Genomic DNA, 20,397 nt, shown 5'->3' with positions numbered 1-20,397 from the left:
CATCGGGAACAATCTTCCTGCATCTAACCTGTCCAATCACTTAAGAATTTTGTAAGTTTCTATAAGATCCCCCCTCAATTTTCTAAATTCTAGCGAGTACAAGCCGAGTCTATCCAGTCTTTCTTCATATGAAAGTCCTGACATCCCAGGAATCAGTCTGGTGAACCTTCTCTGTACTCCCTCTATGGCAAGAATGTATTTTCTCAGATTAGGAGACCAAAACTGTACGCAATACTCCAGGTGTGGTCTCAACAAGACCCTGTACAACTGCAGTAGAACCTCCCTGCTCCTATACTCAAATCCTTTTGCTATGAATGCTAACCTACCATTCGCTTTCTTCACTGCCTGCTGCACCTGCATGCCTATTTTCAATGACTGGTGTACCATGACACCCAGGTTTCGTTGCATCTCCCCTTTTCCTAATCGGCCACCATTCAGATAATAGTCTACTTTCCTGTTTTTGCCACCAAAGTGGATAACCTCACATTTATCCTCATTATACTGCATTTGCCCACTCACCCAGCCTATCCAAGTCACCTTGCAACTTCCTAGCATCCTCCTCACAGCTAACGCTGCCCCCCAGCTTCGTGTCATCCACAACCTTGGAGATGTTGCATTCAATTCCTTCGTCCAAATCATTAATATATATTGTAAATAGCTGGGGTCCCAGCACTGAGCCTAGCGGTGCCCCACTAGTCACTGCCTGCCATTGTGAAAATGACCCGTTTTCTCCTACTCTTTGCTTCCTGTCTGCCAGCCAGTTCTCTTTCCACATCAATGCTGAACCCCCAATACCGTGTGCTTTAAGTTTGTATACTAATCTCTGATGTGGGACCTTGTCGAAAGCCTCCTGAAAGTCTAGATATAACACATCCACTGGTTCTCCCTTATCCACTCTACTAGTTACATCCTTGAAAAATTCTATAAGATTCGTCAGACATGATTTAACTTTCATAAATCCATGCTGACTTTGCCCTATGATTTCACCACTTTCCAAATGTGCTGCTATCCCATCTTTAATAACTGACTCTAGCAGTTTCCCCACTACCGATGTTAGACTAACTGGTCTGTAATTCCCTGTTTTCTCTCTCCCTCCCTTTTTAAAAAGTGGGGTTACATTAGCTACCCTCCAATCCTCAGGAACTACTCCAGAATCTAAAGAGTTTGTATGAAAAATATACCCCTCAGATTCCCATTAAATCTTTTCCCCTTCACTTTAAACTTATTTAATCTGCTCCTCGATTCCCCTCATCCTTCTAAACTCCAGTGAATACAAGCCTAGTCTTTGGAAATTCTTCCTCATATGCCAGTCCCGCTATCCCAGGGATCAATATATCTCTCCTTATAGCTCTGGCCCTCTAGTCCTGGCAACATCCTCGTAAATCTTCTCTGTACCCTTTCCAGTTTGACGACATATTTCCTCTAACATGGTGCCCAGAATTGAATACAGAGATACAGAGAGAGAGCGATATATAGATAGAGAGAGAGAGAGACAGAGAGATATGCAGAGAGAGAGAGAGAGAGAGAGAGAGAGAGAAAGAGAGACAGAGAGATGGAGAGACAGAGATAGACATTGAGAGGCACAGAGAGAGAAACAGAGAGAGGAACAGAGATATAGAGGCAGAGGGAGAGACAGAGAGAGAAACAGAGAGAGGGGGACAGAGTGAGAGGCAGATACACAGAGAGAGAGAGAGAGAGAGACAGATAGAGAGACGGAGAGAGAGACAGAGAGAGAGAGAAACAGAACGAGAGGGTCAGGGGGACACAGAGAGAAAGGCAGAGAGAGAGAGAAATAGAGTGACAGAGAGAGAGAGGAAGAGAGAAAGAGAGACAGAAGGAGAGACAGAGAGAGACAGAGAGCAACAGAGAGAGAGACAGAGGTAGAGAGAGAAAGACAGTGAGAGATGGAGAGATACAGAGAGAGAGGACACATAGACGGAGAAAGAGGCAGAGAGAGAGACAAAGAGAGAGACAGGGAGAGGGACAGAGAGAGAGAGACAGGGAGAAAGATAGACAGAGCTAGAGAAAGAAAGAGAGCGACAGAAAGAAAGTGAGAGAGAGACACAGAGAGAGATAGAGATGGGGAGAGATAGAGACAGAGAGGCAGTAAGAGAGAGAGAGAGAGAGAGAAAGAGAGCGACAGAGAGAGGGAGAGCGAGAGGCAGAGACAGGGAGACAGTAAGAGAGAGACAGAGGTACAGAAAGAGAGACAGGCAGGGAGAGAGAGAGAGAGAGGGGGGGGGGGGGGAAAGAGAGACAGAGAGAACTGAGAGAGGGAGAGAGCGAGGGACAGAGAGAGAGAGAGACGCACAGAGAGACGCACAGAGAAAGAGACAGAGAGAATGGTGCAGGAGAATTCCACAGACTCACAACTCACGAAAAGTGTATCCTCGTCTCCGTTCTAAATGGCTTACTCCTTATTCTTAAACAGTGGCCCCTGGTTCTGACTCCCTCAACATCAGGAACATGTTTCCTGCCTCTAGCGTGTCCAAACCCTTAACAATCGTATCTGTTTCAATGAGATTGCCTCTCATCCTTCTAAACTCCAGAGTGTACAAGCCCAGCCGCTCCATTCTCTCAGCATATGACAGTCCAGCCATCCCGGGAATTAACCTTGTAAACCTACGCTGCACTCCATCAAGAGCAAGAATATCCTTCCTCAAATTAGGGGACCAAAACTGCACACTCCAGGTGTGGTCTCACCAGCGCTCTGTACAACTGCAGAATAATAATATATAATAATAATAATAATTTGATTTTTATAGGGACAGTGCATATTAATGAACATTTGCATGTAAATATGCGAGATTGTAGCCAATCAGTAGCTAATTTCCATCTCTAGTCCCAGGCAAAGGTAGGTGAAGTGTCTTGCCCAAGGACACAACGACAGTACACACTCCAAGCAGGATTCGAACCAGCCACCTTCAGGTTGCCAGCCGAACACTTAGCCCATTGTGCCATCTGTCGTCCCTCTTTCTCTCTGTCCCTCTCCCTCCCTCTTTGCTCCTATATTCGATTCCTCTTGTTATAAAGGCAAACATGCCATTCACTTTCTTCACTGCCTGCTGTACCTGCATGCTTACTTTCATAGACTGATGTACAAGGACCCCCAGATCCCGTTGTACTTCCCTTTTCCAAACTTGACACCATTAAATAGTAATCTGCCTTCCTGTTTTTGCTACCAAAGTGGATAACCTCACATTGATCTGCATTAAACTTCAACTGCCATGCATCTGCCCACTCCCCCAACCTGTCCAAGTCATCCTGCATTCTCATAGCATCCACCTTACATTCACACTGCCATCCAGCTTTGTGTCAACTGAAAATTTGCTTTGAGAGAGAGTGAGAGAAAGAGAAACGGAGAGAGAGAGAGTGAGAGACAGAGTGAGACGGACAGAGCGGTTGGAGCAGAGCGGAGGCTCGAGGATGTTGACAGACGGGCCGGGCCGGGCTGCAACACCACCGTCTCGGGGCTGCGGTGGTGGAGGAGGTGTTCGCTTCTGCCCCCCCCACTCACCCCTCATGCCCGCACTGACACCTCATCCCTTCACCCCCTCACCCACTCCCCTCATACTCTGCCCCCCTCCCCCCTTCAAGCACCAGTAATGTCCATGCGTTAGTAATGTCCTGTTTACCAGCTTGTTGACCCTCTGTGTTCCCCTCCTGCAGGATTTAGGAGCCGTTGCTGTGGACAGAGAGACGGGGACATGAGCAGCCATTGAGGGCGGTCAAGGTGCCGGTGACCCCCCCCCCCCCCCCCCCCGCCCCCCCATCTGGTGGGGGAGTAGTGTCAGGGATGAGGGGAGTGGTCGAGAGAGAGAGAGGGGGAGAGAAAGAAACAGACACAGGGAGAGAGAGAGAGACAGCTAGATAGATACAGATACAGAGAGCGAGAGAAACAGGGAGAAAGAGAGAGACAGACAGGGAGAGAGAGAGAGATAGAGAGTGGGAGAGAGGCAGCGACAGAGAAAGAGAGAGGCAATGAGAGAGGGAGAGACAGAGAAAGCGAGACAGGGTCAGGGAAAGTGAGAGAGACAGAGTGAGAGACAGGGAGGGAGAGGGACAGAGAAAGAGGGAGAGAGACAGACAGAGAGAGAGAGATGGAGACAGAGACACAGAGAGAGGCAGCGAGAGAGAGGGAGAGAGACAGACTCGGAGACAGAGAGAGAGTGAGAGAGACAAGACAGACAGCCAGAGAGCGACAGTGGGAGAGAGACAAGACAGAGAGAGAGAGAATCAGAGAGAGAGTCATAGTGAGAGACACAGAGAGATGGAGAGAGAGGACAGAGACAGAGAGTGGGAGAGACAGAGAGGCAGCGAGAGGGAGAGAGAGAAAGAGGGAGGCAGAGAGAGAGAGACACGGAGAGAGAAAGAGAGGGAGACAGAGAGAGAGAGAGAGCAAGGGGGAAGGAGAGACAGACACTCAGAGGGTCGGAGAAAGAGAGAGAGAGAGACAGAGAGAAAGATGGAGAGAGAGAGTGAGAGACACCCTATGTTCCCACCTCCTAGGGTAACAAAGGATACAAATATGTAAACAGTCCCTTCCGAGTGACTGATAAAAACAGCATATGATTGCACTGAATTAGTACTGTTGATATTGTTGATATTATTGCACTGAATTAGTACTGTGGATATTGTTGATATTAATATTAATACTGTTGATATTGATTATTAATATAGTTATTATTCTGTATATTAATTGATATTGAATATTAATATAGTTATTGTATGATTCTGCCTTACCATGGCATACAAAACTGTACCTAACATTCCCCAATTATAGAAAAAAATAGTTTTTTCGCACCTGTCCCACAAAATAGGTTTTATTTAAACAAAAAAAGAAGAGAATATAAATACAAATAAATGAGTTCATTCCATATAGGCTGTTGGAATATCCAGGGTCTCTACTCTTCAACCTTCGGGATGAAGACTGGGAACCCTGAGTTCCTAAATTCTATAGAAGACACTGATTTAATGATATTAACAGAAACATGGTATCGAAAGGATACATTCATTCACTGTCCCTCAGGGTACCATCGTCATGGTGCCCTCAGTAAAAACTACTGATATACATAAGGGCAGAGCCTCTGGGGAGGTCTTGGTGTGTTACAAAGAAGAACTAGATACTCACATTACATCAATAAAACAGGGGAAATCACATATATGGTTGAAACTTGATTAAAACATTGGAATAATTGGAAAAGACATATATCTATGTGCCGCCTACATACCCCCAACAGAATCGCCATATTTTGAAGAGGATATATTTGAAACTCTCCACAGGGAAATCAATCATTTCCAGGCCCAGGGAAATGTGCTACTATGTGGAGACCTGAATGCAAGTACCAGATGTGAACCCCAAATCCATAGACCCACAGGGCAACAACCATGTCAAACCCCCTTGTATGTCACACCAACTATCATTAACCGAAACAACCTTGACTGTGAAATGAATAAAAGTGGTAGAGAGGTAGTGCATCTCTGTCGAGCCTTGGGCCTGTACATAGTTAAATAAAGATGGAATAGCAGCGCATTTGGAAAGTGGTGAATTCATTGGACAAAGTCAGCATGGATTTATGAAAGGTAAATCATGTCTGACGAATCTTATAGAATTTTTCGAGGATGTAACTAGTAGAGTGGATGGGGGAGAACCAGTGGATGTGTTATATCTGGACTTTCAGAAGGCTTTCGACAAGGTCCCACATAAGAGATTAGTATACAAACTTAAAGCACATGGTATTGGGGATTCAGTATTAATGTGGATAGAGAACTGGCTGGCAGACAGGAAGCAAAGAGTAGGAGTAAACGGGTCCTTTTCAGAATGGCAGCCAGTGACCAGTGGGCTCAGTGCTGGGACCCCAGCTATTTACAATATATATTAATGATCTGGATGATGGAATTGAATGCAACATCTCGAAGTTTGCGGATGACACAAAGTTGGGGGGCAGTGTTAGCTGTGAGGAGGATGCTAGGAGGCTACAAGGTGACTTGGATAGGTTGGGCAAATGCATGGCAGATGCAGTATAATGTGGATAAATGTGAGGTTATCCACTTTGGTGGCAAAAACAGGAAAGTAGACTATTATCTGAATGGTGGCCGATTAGGAAAAGGGGAGATGCAACGAGACCTGGGTGTCATGGTACACCAGTCATTAAAAGTAAGAATGCAGGTGCAGCAGGCAGTGAAGAAAGCAAATGGTATGTTAGCATTCATAGCAAATGGATTTGAGTATAAGAGCAGGGATGTTCTACTGCAGTTGTACAGGGTCTTGGTGAGACTACACCTGGAGTATTGCGTACAGTTTTGGTCTCCTAATCTGAGGAAAGACATTCTTGCCATAGAGGGAGTACAGAGAAGGTTCACCAGACTGATTCCTGGGATGGCAGGACTTTCATATGAAGAAAGACTGGATAGACTCGGCTTGTACACGCTAGAATTCAGAAGATTGAGGGGGGATCTTATAGAAACTTACAAAATTCTTAAGGGGTTGGACAGGCTAGATGCAGGAAGATTATTCCCGATGTTGGGGAAGTCCAGAACTAGGGGTCACAGTTTAAGGATAAGAGAGCAGACTTTTAGGACCGAGATGAGAAAATCATATTTTACACAGAGAGTGGTGAATCTGTGGACTTCTCTGCCACAGAAGGTAGTTGAGGCCAGTTCATTGGCTATATTTAAGAGGGAGTTAGATGTGGCCCTTGTGGCTAAAGGGATCAGGGTGTGTGGAGAGAAGGCAGAGTTGGATGATCAGCCATGATCATATCGAATGGCGGTGCAGACTCGAAGGGCCGAATGGCCTACTCCTGCACCTATTTTCTATGTTTCCCCTCCTCTTCTCTCCCCCTCCACCTTCACTCCTTTTCTCTACCCCCTCTAACTCCCCCTCTTCTCTCTCCTCCCTCCCCCTCACTCACCCCCTCCTCTCTCCCCCTCCTATCCCCCTCTCCCCTCTACTCTCGCTCTCTCTCTCTCCATTCTACTCTCTCACTCTCTCCACTCTACTCTCTCTCTCCCACTACACTTTCTTCCCACCTCCCTCCCTCCCTTCCACCTCATGCCTTCCCCCTCTCCCCTTCTCTCCGCACTTCTCTTTCCCACCGTCTCTCCCCCTTCTCTCTCCCCTCCTCTCTCTCCCCTCCTCTCTTTCCCCTCCTCTCTCTCTCCCTCTTCTCTCTCCCCCTCCACTCCCTCCTTCTCCTCTATCCCCCTCCAATCTCTCTCCACCTCTCCCTCTCCCCCACCTCTACCACCATCCCTCCTTCCTCCTCCCCCTCCCCCGCTCTGCCTCCCATTCCTTTCTACCCCCCTCCGCTCCCTCCACCTCTTATTCTCCTCTCCCGCCCCACCCTCCCCTCTCCTCTCCCCCTCTCCACCCTCCCCTCCCCCTCCACCTCTCCCCATCCTTTTCTCTAGACTACCCCTCCAACTCTCCCCGCCCTCTCCACCATCCCCTCACTCAACGCCTCCTCGCTCTCCCCCTTCCTCCCCCTCTCTCTCTCCCCTCTCTCTCTCTCCCCCTCCCTTCCACCCCCTGCCTTTCGCCCACTCCCCCTTCTCACTCTCCCCTTCTCTCTCTCCCCCTTCTCTCTCCCCGTTCGCTCTCTCCGCGTTCTCTCCCCCCTCCTCTCTCTCCCCTCCACTCTCTCCCTCTCCTCTCTCCCCCCGTCCAATCTCTCTCCATCTCTCCCCTTCTCTCTCTCCCCCTCCAATCTCTCTCCACCTCTCCCCCCTCTCCCTTCCCGCTCTTCCCCTTCCCCTCCCCTCTCTCCCCCTCCCCCTCTCTCCCATTCCCCCTCCCCCACCTCTCTCCTCTCCCATCCCCTTCCCCTCCCCCAACCTTCTCCCCCCCCCTCCCCCCTCTACCACCCCCCTTCCCCTACCCGTCTCCGCTTCACCCTCCCCGCTCTCGTCCCCTCCCCCCATCCTCATCCCTCTCTCTCCCCCTTCACTCCTCCTTCCCACCCCTCTCCTCCCCTCCCCACTCTCTCCCCCTCCTCCCCTCTCCCCTCTCACCCCTCTCTCCTCCCCACTTTCTCCTCCCCACTTTCTCCTCCCCACTCTCACCTCCCCCTCTCTCCTCGCTCCTCTCTCCTCTCTCTCTTCTCTCCCCCATGTCCTATTCTCCTCACCCCTCTCTCCTCATCCCTCTCTCCCTCCTCCACTCCCTCCCCCTCCTCCTCCTGCCCCCTCTCTCCCCTTTCAACCCCCCCCACCCATCTCTCCCTCTCCCCCTCCCCCTTCCCTCTATCCCTCTCCCCCTTCCCCATTGCCTCTCTCCACCCCTCCCCATCTCTCCCACCCCCTTCCCCTTCACCGCTCTCCTCCCCTCCCCATCTCCTGCTCTCTCCCTTCCCCCCTCTCCTCCCCTCCCCAATCTCTCCCCCATCTCCACCCTTCCTCTTCCCCCTCTCTTCTCCCTATCTCCTCACCCGTCTCCTCACCCCTCTCCTCACCCCTCTCCTCACCCCTCTCCATCTCACCCTCTCCTCACCCCTCTCCCCATCTCCTTCACCTCCCCCTCCCCTCTCCCCAACTCCTCCTCCTTCCTCCCTCCCCCCTCTCTCCCCCTCCTCCTTCCTCCCTCCCCTCCTCCATCCTCCCTCTATCCGCCCCTCCCCCTTCCCGCTCTCCTCCCCCTCCCCACCCTCTCTCTCCCTTCCCCCTCTCCTCCCTCCCCCTCTCCTCCCTCCCTCCCTCTCTCCGCCCCACCCATCTCCCCTCCTCCAACCCTCCTACCATCTTCCAACCCCCTCTCTCCCCTTCCAACCCCTATCCCCTCCTCCAACCCCCTCTCCCCTCCCCTCTACCCCCTTCATTTTCCCGCCTCTCTTTCCCCCCTCCCCCTCCTCTCTCTCCCCTCATCTCCCCCTCCTCTCTCCCCACCTCCTCTCCCCTCTACTCTCTTGCCCCCTCCTCTCCTCTCACCTCTCTCTCCCTCTCTCCTCCTCCTCTCTTTACCCCCTCTCTCCCATTTCCCCCTCCTCTCTCTCCCCCTCTCCCCTCCCATCTCCCACTACCACCCCCTGTGTGTATGGCAGGTGGTTAGTGCACGTGTGAAGCAGCAGCCCCCAGCCCCCCCCCCCCGTTGAGGGAACGGGACCCATCGGTCTCCCCTCCCTCCCCTCGCCCACCCCGTCTCCCCTTCTCACCTTCTACCCCCTCCCCCCTGTGTGTGTGTGGGGGATGGTCAGTGTGCGTGTGAAGCCGCAGCACCCCCCCCACCCCCCACCCCCCACCCCCAACCGCGCGTTGGGAACAGACCCAGCGGTTCTGCACTTGGTCTAGTATCATTTAAAAATTAATTGGATAGGTATATGGACGGGAAAGGAATGGAGGGTTATGGTCTGAGTGCAGGTAGATGGGACCAGGTGAGAGTAAGTGTTCGGCACGGACTAGAATGGCCGAGATGGTCTGTTTCCGTGCTGTAATTGTTATATGCTAATATGGATATGGAGAGAGAGAGAGAGAGAGAGGGAGTCATAAAGTGAGAGATACAGACAGAGAGAAAGAGAGGAGAGACAGAGAGAGAGAGCGATAGCGAGAGAGAGACAGAGAGAGAAATAAAGATAGAGAGACACAGAGAGAGACACACACACACGCAGAGACAGAGAGAGAGATAGAGAGAATGAGAGAGGCAGAGTGAGAGAGACAGACAGAGTGAGAGATTATTTCACCCATTTACAAGAGTGGAAACAAATTAGACCCAAATAACTACCGTGGCATCTGTGTCAGTAGCTGCCTAGGGAAGTTATACTGCAGTATCATAAACAACAGAATGCAGGATTTCCTTAACAAACACAACATTCTCAGTAAAAACCAAACTGGCTTCCTCCCAAAACACCGTACCACTGACCACATTTATACCCACCACACTCTCATTGAAAAACATGTACACCAAGCGAAAAAATGGGAAAATATTTGTCTGTTTTATTGACTTTGAGAAAGCATTTGACTCTATTTGGCATGAAGGGCTCTATTACAAACTCCTCGGCTATGGTATAGGAGGAAAGGTATATGACCTTATCAAATCAATGTATCTGAATAATAAATGTGGCATTAAAATTGGGGACAAACGCACTGATCTCTTCGCCCAGAGAAGAGGCGTCCGGCAAGGCTGCAATCTGAGCCCGACTGTTTAATGTATATATCAATGATTTGGCAGTAAAGTTGGACCAGAGCACAGCGCCGGGCCTCTGTCTTCTGGACGGAGAGGTAAAGTCCCTGTTTTATGCGGATGACTTGGTTCTGCTGTCCCCCACAGAACAGGGACTGCAGCAACAGTTGGACCTACTTGATGAGTACTGCCAAAATTGGGCCCTGGCAGTAAATCTAAAGAAAAGCAACATCATGATTTTTCAGAAAAGACCCAGGTGTCAGGAAGATAAATACAAATTTACTCTCAATGGTATTGTTATCGAACACACTATGAGCTATACTTACCTTGGTCTAATTGTTTCAGCATCAGGGAACTTCAATATGGCAGTGAATGCACTGAAAGAGAAAGCTCGAAGAGCTCTGAACGCAATAAAAAGAAGATTCTACAGCATCTAAATTCCAATTAAAATCTGGCTTAAAATATTTCACAGTGAAATCCAGCCTATTGCGCTTTATGGTAGTGAAGTATGGGGTCCGCTCAGTCACCATAGTTATAGTAAATGGGAAAAACATACAACGGAGGCCCTGCATGCGGAATTTTGTCGGAACATCCTCTGTATCCAAAGGAAAACACCAACAAACGCATGTAGGGCGGAATTAGGCAGATACCCACTGATAATAAATAACCAGAAAAGAGCACTAAATGTTTGGAATCACCTTAATTCTAGCCCCCCAGATACCCTCCAGTTTAAAGCCCTTCAAACACAAGAGGGGAACCCAGAAAAGAGTTCCCTGTGTCAGTTGGTACTGAGACTAACTACCCCTATTCAGTTAAACCCTATCCAGTTAAACCCTGACCGGCCTCAGATCAATACTGACCCCCCAATCACCAGTTAGAGTGAACCAAATTATCAAACAATGTAAAGAAACGTATTTGGAACATTGGGATAAAGAAACCAAAAGCCAAAGCAGATTAGAATGTTACCGTGCCCTAAAAAGAGATCATAAATTGGCAGACTATCTCTCAACTGTTAGAGACATAAAGCAGAGACAGACCCTCACCAAATACAGGTTAAGTGACCACTATTTGGCAGTTGAAAAAGGAAGACAAGAGATTCTGGCAACCAAGAGAAAACAGAATATGCGGCCACTGTTTGACAGATGAGGTTGAAACAAAGGTGCACTTCCTCTGTTTATGTACAGGGACATATCTATCCATGCATTGTATATTTGTATTTATACTTATGCATTTTAAACATGTATGTCATGTTTTATACTTTGGCAATATAACAATGTTTTTTACCATGCCAATAATTTTTTTTAATTGAAATTGAATTGAATTGAGAGACAGAGGGAGAGAGAGAGACAGATAGAGAGAGAGGGAGAGATAGAAAAAGAGAGAGACAGAGAGAGACCAGAGACAGAGAGTGAGAGAGACATAGAGAGAGGCAGGGAGTGTGAGAGAGTGAGAGTGAAACGGAGGGTGGGACAGAGAGGAAGACAGAAAGAGAGAGACAGAGAGAGACAGAGGCACGGGGAGAAACAGAGAGAGAGTGAGAGACAGACAGAGAGACCAGAGAGAGAGGCAGCGAGAGACACAGAGCGGGAGAGATAGACAGATGCAAAGAGATACAGAGAGAAAGAGAGAGAGACAGAGAGAAACAGAGTGAGAGAAAGTGACAGGGAGACAGAGAGAGGGGTAGAGATAGACAGACAGAGATGGAGAGCGACAGACAGAGAGACTGAGACAAACAGAGAGAAAGACTCAGAGTCGGAGAACTAGAGAGAGACAGAGAGAGACACACAGAGACGGAGTGTGAGAGACAGATAGATATGCATTTTAAACATGTATGTCATGTTTTATACTTTGGCAATGTAACAATGTTTTTTTATCAGGCCAATAAAGCTTAAATTGAAAATTGAGAGAGAGAGAGACGGAGAGCGAGAGAGAGAGACAGAGAGAGAGAGAGAGAGAGAGAGAGAGAGGGAGAGAGAGAGAGAGACAGAGAAAGAGAGAGATTCGGCAAGAGTGGGGTGAGAGAGAGACACACAGAGAGAAAGAAAGAGAGAGCGAGAGAGAGAACGAAAGAGACAGAGATCGAGAGAGAGAGAGAGACACGCACAGAGAGACAAAGAGAGAGCTACAGACAGAATGAGAGAGGCAGTGAGAGAGAGAGAGAGAGAGGGAGACAGAGAAAGAGATACAGATAAACAGAGAGAGAGAAAAAGAGACAAGAGAGAGAGAGAGAGACAGGGAGAATGAGATAGAGAACTGTCTGGCAAACAGGAAGCAAAGAGTTGGAGTAAACGGGTCGTTTTCACAATGGCAGGCAGTGACTAGTGGGGTACCGCAAGGCTCAGTGCTGGTACCCCAACTATTTACAATATATATCAATGATTTGGACAAGGGAATTGAATGCAACATCTCCAAGTTTGCGGATGACACAAAGCTGGGGGGGAATGTTAGCTGTGAGGTGGATGCTAGGAGGCTGCAAGGTGACTTGGATAGGCTGGGTGAGTGGGCAAATGCATCTCAGATGCAGTATAATGTGGATAAATGTGAGGCTATCCACTTTGGTGGCAAAAACAGGAAAGTAGACTATTACTTGAATGGTGGCCAATTAGGAAAAGGGGAGATGCAACGAGACCTGGGTGTCATGGTACACCAGTCATTAAAAGTAACCGACATACACTACAAACCAACTGACTCACATGGCTATTTGGACTACACGTCTTCCCACCCTGCCCCCTGTAAAGACTCCATCCCCTACTCCCAATTCCTCCGCCTACGCTGCATCTGTTCTCAGGATGAGACGTTCCACACCAGGGGATCAGAAATGTCCTCGTTCTTCAGGGAACGGGGATTCCCCTCTGCCACCATAGATGAGGCTCGCACCAGGGTCTCATCCATGCCCCGCAACACTGCTCTCTCTCCCCATCCCCGCACTCGCAACAAGGGCAGAGTCCCCCTAGCCCTCACCTTTCACCCCACCAGCCGGCAAATACAACACATAATCCTCCGCCATTTCTGCCACCTCCAACGTGACCCCACCACTCGCCACATCTTCCCATCTCCCCCTATGTCTGCCTTCCGCAATGACCGCTCCCTCCTCAACTCCCTTGTCAATTCTTCCCTTCCCTCCCGTACCACCCCCTCCCCGGGCACTTTCAGTTGCAACCGCAAGAAATGCAACACCTGTCCCTTCACCTCCCCCCTCGACTCCATTCAAGGACCCAAGCAGTCGTTCCAGGTGCGACAAAGGTTCACCTGTATCTCCTCCAACCTCATCTACTGCATCCGCTGCTCTAGATGTCAACTGATTTACATCGGGGAGACTAGGCGGAGGTTGGGCGATCGTTTCGCCGAACACCTCCGCTCAGTCCGCAATAACCTACCTGAACTCCCGGCGGCTCAGCACTTCAACTCCCCCTCCCATTCCCAATCCGACCTCTCTGTCCTGGGTCTCCTCCATTGCCAGAGTGCGCAACACCGGAAATTGGAGGAACAGCACCTCATATTCCGCCTGGGATGCTTGCGACCAGATGGCATGAACGTTGAATTCTCCCAATTTTGCTAGCCCTTGCTGTCTCCTCCCCTTCCTTAACTCTCGAGCTGTCTCCTCCCATCCCCCCGCCCTCGGGCTCCTCCTCCTCCCTTTTTCCTTCCTTCTCCCCCCTACCCCCCATCAGTCTGAAGAAGGGTTTCGGCCCGAAACGTCGCCTATTTCCTTTGCTCCATAGATGCTGCTGCACCCGCTGAGTTTCTCCAGCATTTTTGTGTACCTTCGATCTTCCAGCATCTGCAGTTCCTTCTTGAACACATTAAAAGTAAGCTTGCAGGCGCAGCAGGCAGTGAAGAAGGCGAATGGTATGTTAGCATTCATAGCAAAAGGATTTGAGAAAGGAGCAGGGAGGTTCTACTGCAGTTGTACAGGGTCTTGGTGAGACCACACCTGGAGTATTGCGTACAGTTTTGGTCTCCTAATCTGAGGAAAGACATTCATGCCATAGATGTAGTACAGAGAAGGTTCACCAGACTGATTCCTGGGATGTCAGGACTTTCATATGAAGAAAGACTGGATAGACTTGGTTTGTACTCGCTAGAATTTAGAAGATTGAGGGGAGATCTTATAGAAACTTACAAAATTCTTAAGGGGTTGGACAGGCTAGATGTAGGAAGATTGTTCCCGATGTTGGGGAAGTCCAGAACAAGGGGTCACAGTTTAAGGATAAGGGGGAAATCTTTTTGGATGAGGAAAACATTTTTCACACAGAGAGTGGTGAATTTCTGGAATTCTCTGCCACAGAAGGTAGTTGAGGCCAGTTCATTGGCTATATTTAAGAGGGAGTTCGATGTGGCCCTTGTGGCTAAAGGGATCAGGAGAGAAGGTACAGGATACTGAGTTGGATGATCAGCCATGATTGTATTGAATGGCCTACTCCTGCACCTATTTTCTATGTTTCTAAAGAGACCGAAAGAGTGAGAGAGAGAGAGACAGACAGACAGAGAAAGAGAGAGAGAGAGAGGGAGAGAGAGAGAAAGAGAGAGACAGAGAGACAGACAGAGAGCGACAGATAGAGAGACAGAGATAGACAGGAGAGAAGGAGAGATGACGAGACAGAGAGAGGAGAGAGAGAGAGACATGGAGACAGAGAGAGACAGAGAGATAGAGAGAGAGAGAGACAGATAGAGAGAGAGAGAGACAGATAGAGAGAGAGAGAGAGAGAGAGAGAGAGACACACACAGAGAGACACAGAGAGAGAGACAAACAGTCGGAGAGGGAGAGTCAGGGAGTCAGAGAGAGTGACAGAGACAGAGAGATAGACAGAGTTTGAGACAGAGAGAGAAAGAGAGACTGACAGAGAGAGACACACACACAGAAAGAGAGACAGAAAGAGAGAGAGAGAAAGAGAGACAGAGAGAGGGAGAGAGACAGACAGACAGAGAGAGAGAGAGAAAGAGAGACAGACAGAGAAAGACAGAGGAAGAGAAACAGACAGAGAGAGACAGTGAGAGAACGAAGAGTACTATGAAGGCATGAGAGAGGAGCTGGCCGAGGTAGACTGGAAAGGGAAAGAGTAGCCAGAAGCCAGAGGATTGGTAAACTTTCATAGGACAACAGAAGGGGGCAATACGGGCTGAAAAGATGAAGAACGAAGGTATGCTGGCCAGGAAAGTAAGGAAGGACAGTAAAAGCTTATTTAGATATGTTCAGAGAAAAAGAGAGAGAGAGAGAGAGAGGGACAGTGAAAGCGAGAGAGAGAGAGAAGGGGGAGGCGACAGAGGGACAGAGAGAGAGAGGGACAGAGAGGGAGAGGGACAGAGGGAGAGGGACAGAGAGAGAGAGAGAGAGAGAGGGGGACAGAGAGAGAGAGGGACAGAGAGAGTGACAGAGAGAGAGAGGGACAGAGAGAGAGGGACAGAGAGAGAGAGTGAAAGGGACAGCAAAAGAGGGAGAGAGAGAGAGACAGAATGAGAGAGGGACAGACAGAGGGGGACAGAGAAAGAGGGATAGAGAGAGAGGGACAGAGAGAGAGACAGAGAGGGGGAGGGGGATAGAGAGAGAGACAGAGAGAGGGAGAGACACAGGAAGAGAGAGGGACAGAGAGAAAGAGAGGGGCAGAGGGAGAGATGGATAGAGAGAGAGGGACAGGGAGAGAGAGAGAGAATGACAGAGAGAGACACAGACAGAGAGAGAGAGAGATAGAGAAAGAGAGAGACAGAGAAAGAGAGAGAGAGAGAGAGACAGAGACAGTAAGATAGCCTCAGAGAGAATGCTGGAGTAACTCAGCGGGGCAGGCAGCATCTGTGGAGAAGATAGACAAAGTGCTGGAGTAACTCAGCGGGTCAGGCAGCATCTGTGGAGAGAATGAATGGGTCACATTTTGGGTCGAGACCCTTCTTTGGTTTAGTTTAGTTTAGAGATGCAGCGCGGAAACAGGTCTTTCGGCCCACGGAGTCCGCGCCGACCAGCGATCACCCCGTACACTAGCACTATCCTACGTACATTAGGGACAATTTAACAATTTTGCGGAGGCCGATTAATCTACAACCCTGAGCGTCTTTGAAATGTTGGAGGAAAGCGGAGCACCCGGAGTAAAAACACGCATGTCAAGGAGAGAACGTACAAACTCCGCACAGACAGCACCCGTAGTCAGGATCGAGCCCGGGTCTCTAGCGGCGAGGCAGAAGCTGTACCGCTGCGCCACTGTGCCACGCAGAATTATATAATAGTTTCCTCCGCCATAAACGCACTCAATATGTGCTAGTAATGTCCTGTTTGCCATCTTGTTGACCCTCTGTGTTCCCCTCCTGCAGGGTTTAGGAGCCGTTACTGTGGACAGAGAGACGGGGACGTGAGCGGCCATTGAGGGCGGTCAGAGTGCCGGTGAGTCCCCCCGCCCCCCCCCCCCATCTGCTCAGTGTTCTGCTGAGCTTCAAGGGGCTGAGCTTCGATGGAGGACCACATGACTGGGCACAACAAGGAGAAGCGTTATGAGTGTGACGTGTGTGGCAAGGCCTGGCAGAGCCCGAGCTCGCTGGAGATCCACCAGCGGGTGCACAAGGGAGAACGTCCCTTCGACTGCTCGGAGTGCGGCAAGAGCTTCACCCGCTACGGCGACCTGCAGCAGCACAACCGCGTGCACTCCAGCGAGAGGCCCTTCACCTGCTCTGACTGCGGTAAGAGCTTCAAGATTGCGGATGTGCTGAAGATCCATCGGCGGGTGCACACTGGTGAGAAGCCCTATGTCTGCTCCACCTGTGGCAAGAGCTTTACGCAGTCGTCGGGGCTGCATGTGCACCAGTGGGTGCACAGCAGTGAGCGGCCCTTCACCTGCTCTGACTGCGGAAAAGGCTTCAAGTCGTCGCCGGACCTGAAGGTGCACAGGCGCCTGCATACCGGGGAGCGGCCCTATACCTGCAGCGAATGCGGCAAGAACTTCACCTGTTTAAGAAACCTGCTGGGGCATCAACGCACCCACGCCAGCGAGCGTCCCTACACCTGCACCCAGTGCGGTAAGGGCTTCACCAAGTCCAACGACCTGCTGTCCCACCAGCACACCCACACCGGGGAGCGGCCCTACACCTGCAGCGACTGCGGCAAGGGCTTCACCCGCTCCATCAGCCTGCTGTACCACCAGCGCACCCACACCAGCGAGCGCCCCTACACCTGCGCCCATTGCGGCAAGGGCTTCAGTAAGATCAGCTGCTTGCTGTCCCACCAGAGCATCCACACTGGCGAGCGCCCCCACACCTGCGTCCAGTGCGGCAAGGGCTTCACCCGCTCTGACAGCCTGCTGTCCCACCAGCACACCCACACCGGCGAGCGCCCCCACACCTGCGTCCAGTGCGGCAAGGGCTTCACCCGCTTCACAGGGCTGCTATCCCACCAGCGCACTCACACCGGCGAGCGCCCCTTTACCTGCGTTCAGTGCGGCAAGGGCTTCACCCGCTCCACCTATCTGCTGAACCACCAGCACACCCACACCGGCGAGCGCCCCCACACCTGCGCCCAGTGCGGCAAGGGCTTCACCCGCTTCACAGGGCTGCTATCCCACCAGCGCACTCACACCGGCGAGCGCCCCCACACCTGCGCCCAGTGCGGCAAGGGCTTCACCCGCTCCACCTATCTGCTGAACCACCAGCACACCCACACTGGCGAGTGCCCCTACACCTGCGCCCAGTGTGGCAAGGGCTTCACCCTGTCCAGTCACCTGCTGAAGCACCAGCACACCCACATAGACGAGTGCCCCTACACCTGCACCCAATGCGGCAAGGGCTTCACCAGCTCCTACAAGCTGCTGTCCCACCAACGGGTGCACGCCGGCGACCGTCCCGTCCCCAGCCCGGTGTGTGGAGAACGCTTTCTCATGGCCTCCCACGCCCTGTCTCACCAGCGCGTGCACACCAGTGGCCAGCCCTACGACTGCCCGTACTGTGGTGAGGATTTTGACAGCTCACGGGCGTTGCGGCAGCACCGGCGGACCCACGCCGGCGATCAGCTGCTGCCACTGTGACGCAAACATGGAGGCTGCGGGAGCACCAGCGGATACACAACGGAGAGAGACCCTTTGTGTGCACTGAGCGTGGCAAGGGTTTCAGCCGGGTTGACCACCTGCTGGAGCACCGACGAGTCCACACCGGCCAGTGCCCCTTCACCTGCCTGCTCTGCGACAAGGCCTTTGGCCGCTACTCCAGCATGCTGGCACACCGCCACGTGGATAGGCATTGTTTAGGTCGACACAAAATGCTGGAAGGAATGGGTAACGTTTCAGGGTTGAGACCCATCTTCAGTGTCACCCATTCCTTCTCTCCAGAGATGCTGCCTGTCCCGCTGAGTTACTCCAGTACTCTGAAATATCACCTATCTACGTTCTCCAGAGATGCTGCCTGACCCGCTGAGTTACTCCAGTACTTTGTGTTAGTCATATTGTGGAAACAGGCCCTTCGGCCAAACTTGCCCACACCGACCAACATGTCCCAGCTACAGTAGTCCCACCTGCCTGTGTTCGGTCCATATCCCTCCAAATTTGTCCTATCCATGCAACTGTCCTACTGTTTCTTGAGATAGTCACAGCTTCAACTACCTCCTCTGACAGTTTGTCCCATACTCCCACCACCCTCTGTGTGAAAAAGTTACCCCACAGTTTCCTTTTAAATCTTTTCCCCTTCACCTTGAACCCATGCCATCTGATCCTCGATTCCCCCGCTCTGGGCAAGAGATTCAGTACATCTAACTAAATTGTGTTCTATGCAAGATTCCAGCATCTGCAGTATCTTGTGTTCCCTCGCCTATACCCACCTATCACTTCTGAAGAAGGGTCTCAACCTGAAATGTCACCCCTTCCTTCTCTCTAGAGATGCTGCCTGTCCCGTTGTTACTCCAGCATTTTGTGTTCACCTGTCACTTGCCAGGCTTTGTCCAGCCCCCATCTCTCTTTTCCAGCTTCCTCCCCCCACTTTCTCCAATCAGTCTGAAGAAGGGTCCTGACTCAAAACATTGGCTGTCCATTCCCGCTAAAGTGGTGGAGGAACTCAGTGGGTCAGGCCGCATCTGTGGAGGGAAAAGAATCTTAGGTGACCACTCCCACCTCTCCTTTCCAACTTTCTCCCCCCCCCCCCCCCCACACCAAGCAGTCTGAAGAAGGGTCCTGACCTAGAATGTTGCCTGTCCATGCTCTCCAGTGTGCAAGTTACTCCAGGAGATTGCGTCTCTCTTTGTAAGCTGGCATCTGCTGTTCCTTCTTTAGGTTTGTGAAGAGGAAAACATTATTTAGGCCAAAGTTGGACTGTTGAAGACGGAAAAAGGTGAATTTATTATGGGGAACAAGGAAATGGCAGATGAGTTGAACAGGTACTTTGGTTCTGTCTTCACTAAGGAGGACACAAACAATCTACCTGATGTACGAGTGGCCAGAGGATCTGGGATGATGGAGGAACTGAAGGAAATCCACATTAGGCAGGAAATGGTGTTGGATAGACTGATGGGACTGCAAGCTGATAAATCCCCAGGGCCTGACGGTCTGCATCCCAGGGAAGTGGCTCTAGAAATTGTGGACGCATTTGTGATCATTTTCCAATGTTTTATAGACTCAGGATCAGTTCCTGTGGATTGGAGGGTAGCTAATGTTATCCCACTTTTTAGAAAGGTGGGAGAGAGAAAACGGAATTATAGACCAGTTAGCGTGACATCGGTGGTGGGGAAGCTGCTGGAGTCAATTACAAAAGATGAAATAGCCGCACAGTTGGATAGCAGTAACAGGATCGGTCCGAGTCAGTATGGATTTACGAAGGGGAAATCACGCTTGACTAATCTTCTGGAATTTTTTGAGGATGTAACTAGGAAAATGGACAAGGGAGAGCCAGTGGATGTAGTGTACCAGGACTTTCAGAAAGCATTTGATAAGGTTCCACATGGGAGATTAGTGGGCAAAATTAGGGTATTGGGGTAGAGTGCTGACATGGATAGAAAATTGGTTGGCAGACAGGAAACAAAGAGTATGGATTAATGAGTCCCTTTCAGAATGGCAGGCAGTGACTAGTGGGGTGGCGCAAGGCTCGGTGCTGGGACCGCAGCTATTTACAATATACATCAATGTAGAGATTTAAAAGTAACATTAGCAAATTTGCAGATGACACAAAGCTGGGTGGCACTGTGAACTGTGAGGAGGATGCTATGAGAATGCAGGGCGACTTGGACAGGTTGGGTGCATGGGCAGATGCATGGTAGATGCAGTTTAATGTGGATAAATGTGAGGTTATCCACTTTGGTAGCAGAAACAGGAAGGCAGGTTATTATC

General features: G+C 50.5%; 1 protein-coding gene and 1 pseudogene across 1 annotated transcript; both read left to right on the top strand.

The window, feature by feature from the left end:
- Positions 1–20,397, top strand: part of LOC116982259 — a 192,100-nt pseudogene that overhangs the window by 4,164 nt on the left and 167,539 nt on the right.
- LOC116982263 (zinc finger protein 436-like) lies at positions 15,243–17,787 on the top strand (the record flags this gene model as incomplete). The annotated part of the gene is made up of 3 exons (XM_033035539.1): positions 15,243–15,272; positions 16,810–16,901; positions 17,181–17,787. Coding segments are annotated over exons 1-3 (729 nt in total), but the record flags the coding sequence as incomplete, so codon positions are not given.

The sequence above is a fragment of the Amblyraja radiata genome, chromosome 16 (genome assembly GCF_010909765.2).
Source record: "Amblyraja radiata isolate CabotCenter1 chromosome 16, sAmbRad1.1.pri, whole genome shotgun sequence".
Lineage (NCBI taxonomy): Eukaryota > Metazoa > Chordata > Chondrichthyes > Rajiformes > Rajidae > Amblyraja > Amblyraja radiata.
This window is presented reverse-complemented; position numbering and strand designations above follow the sequence as displayed.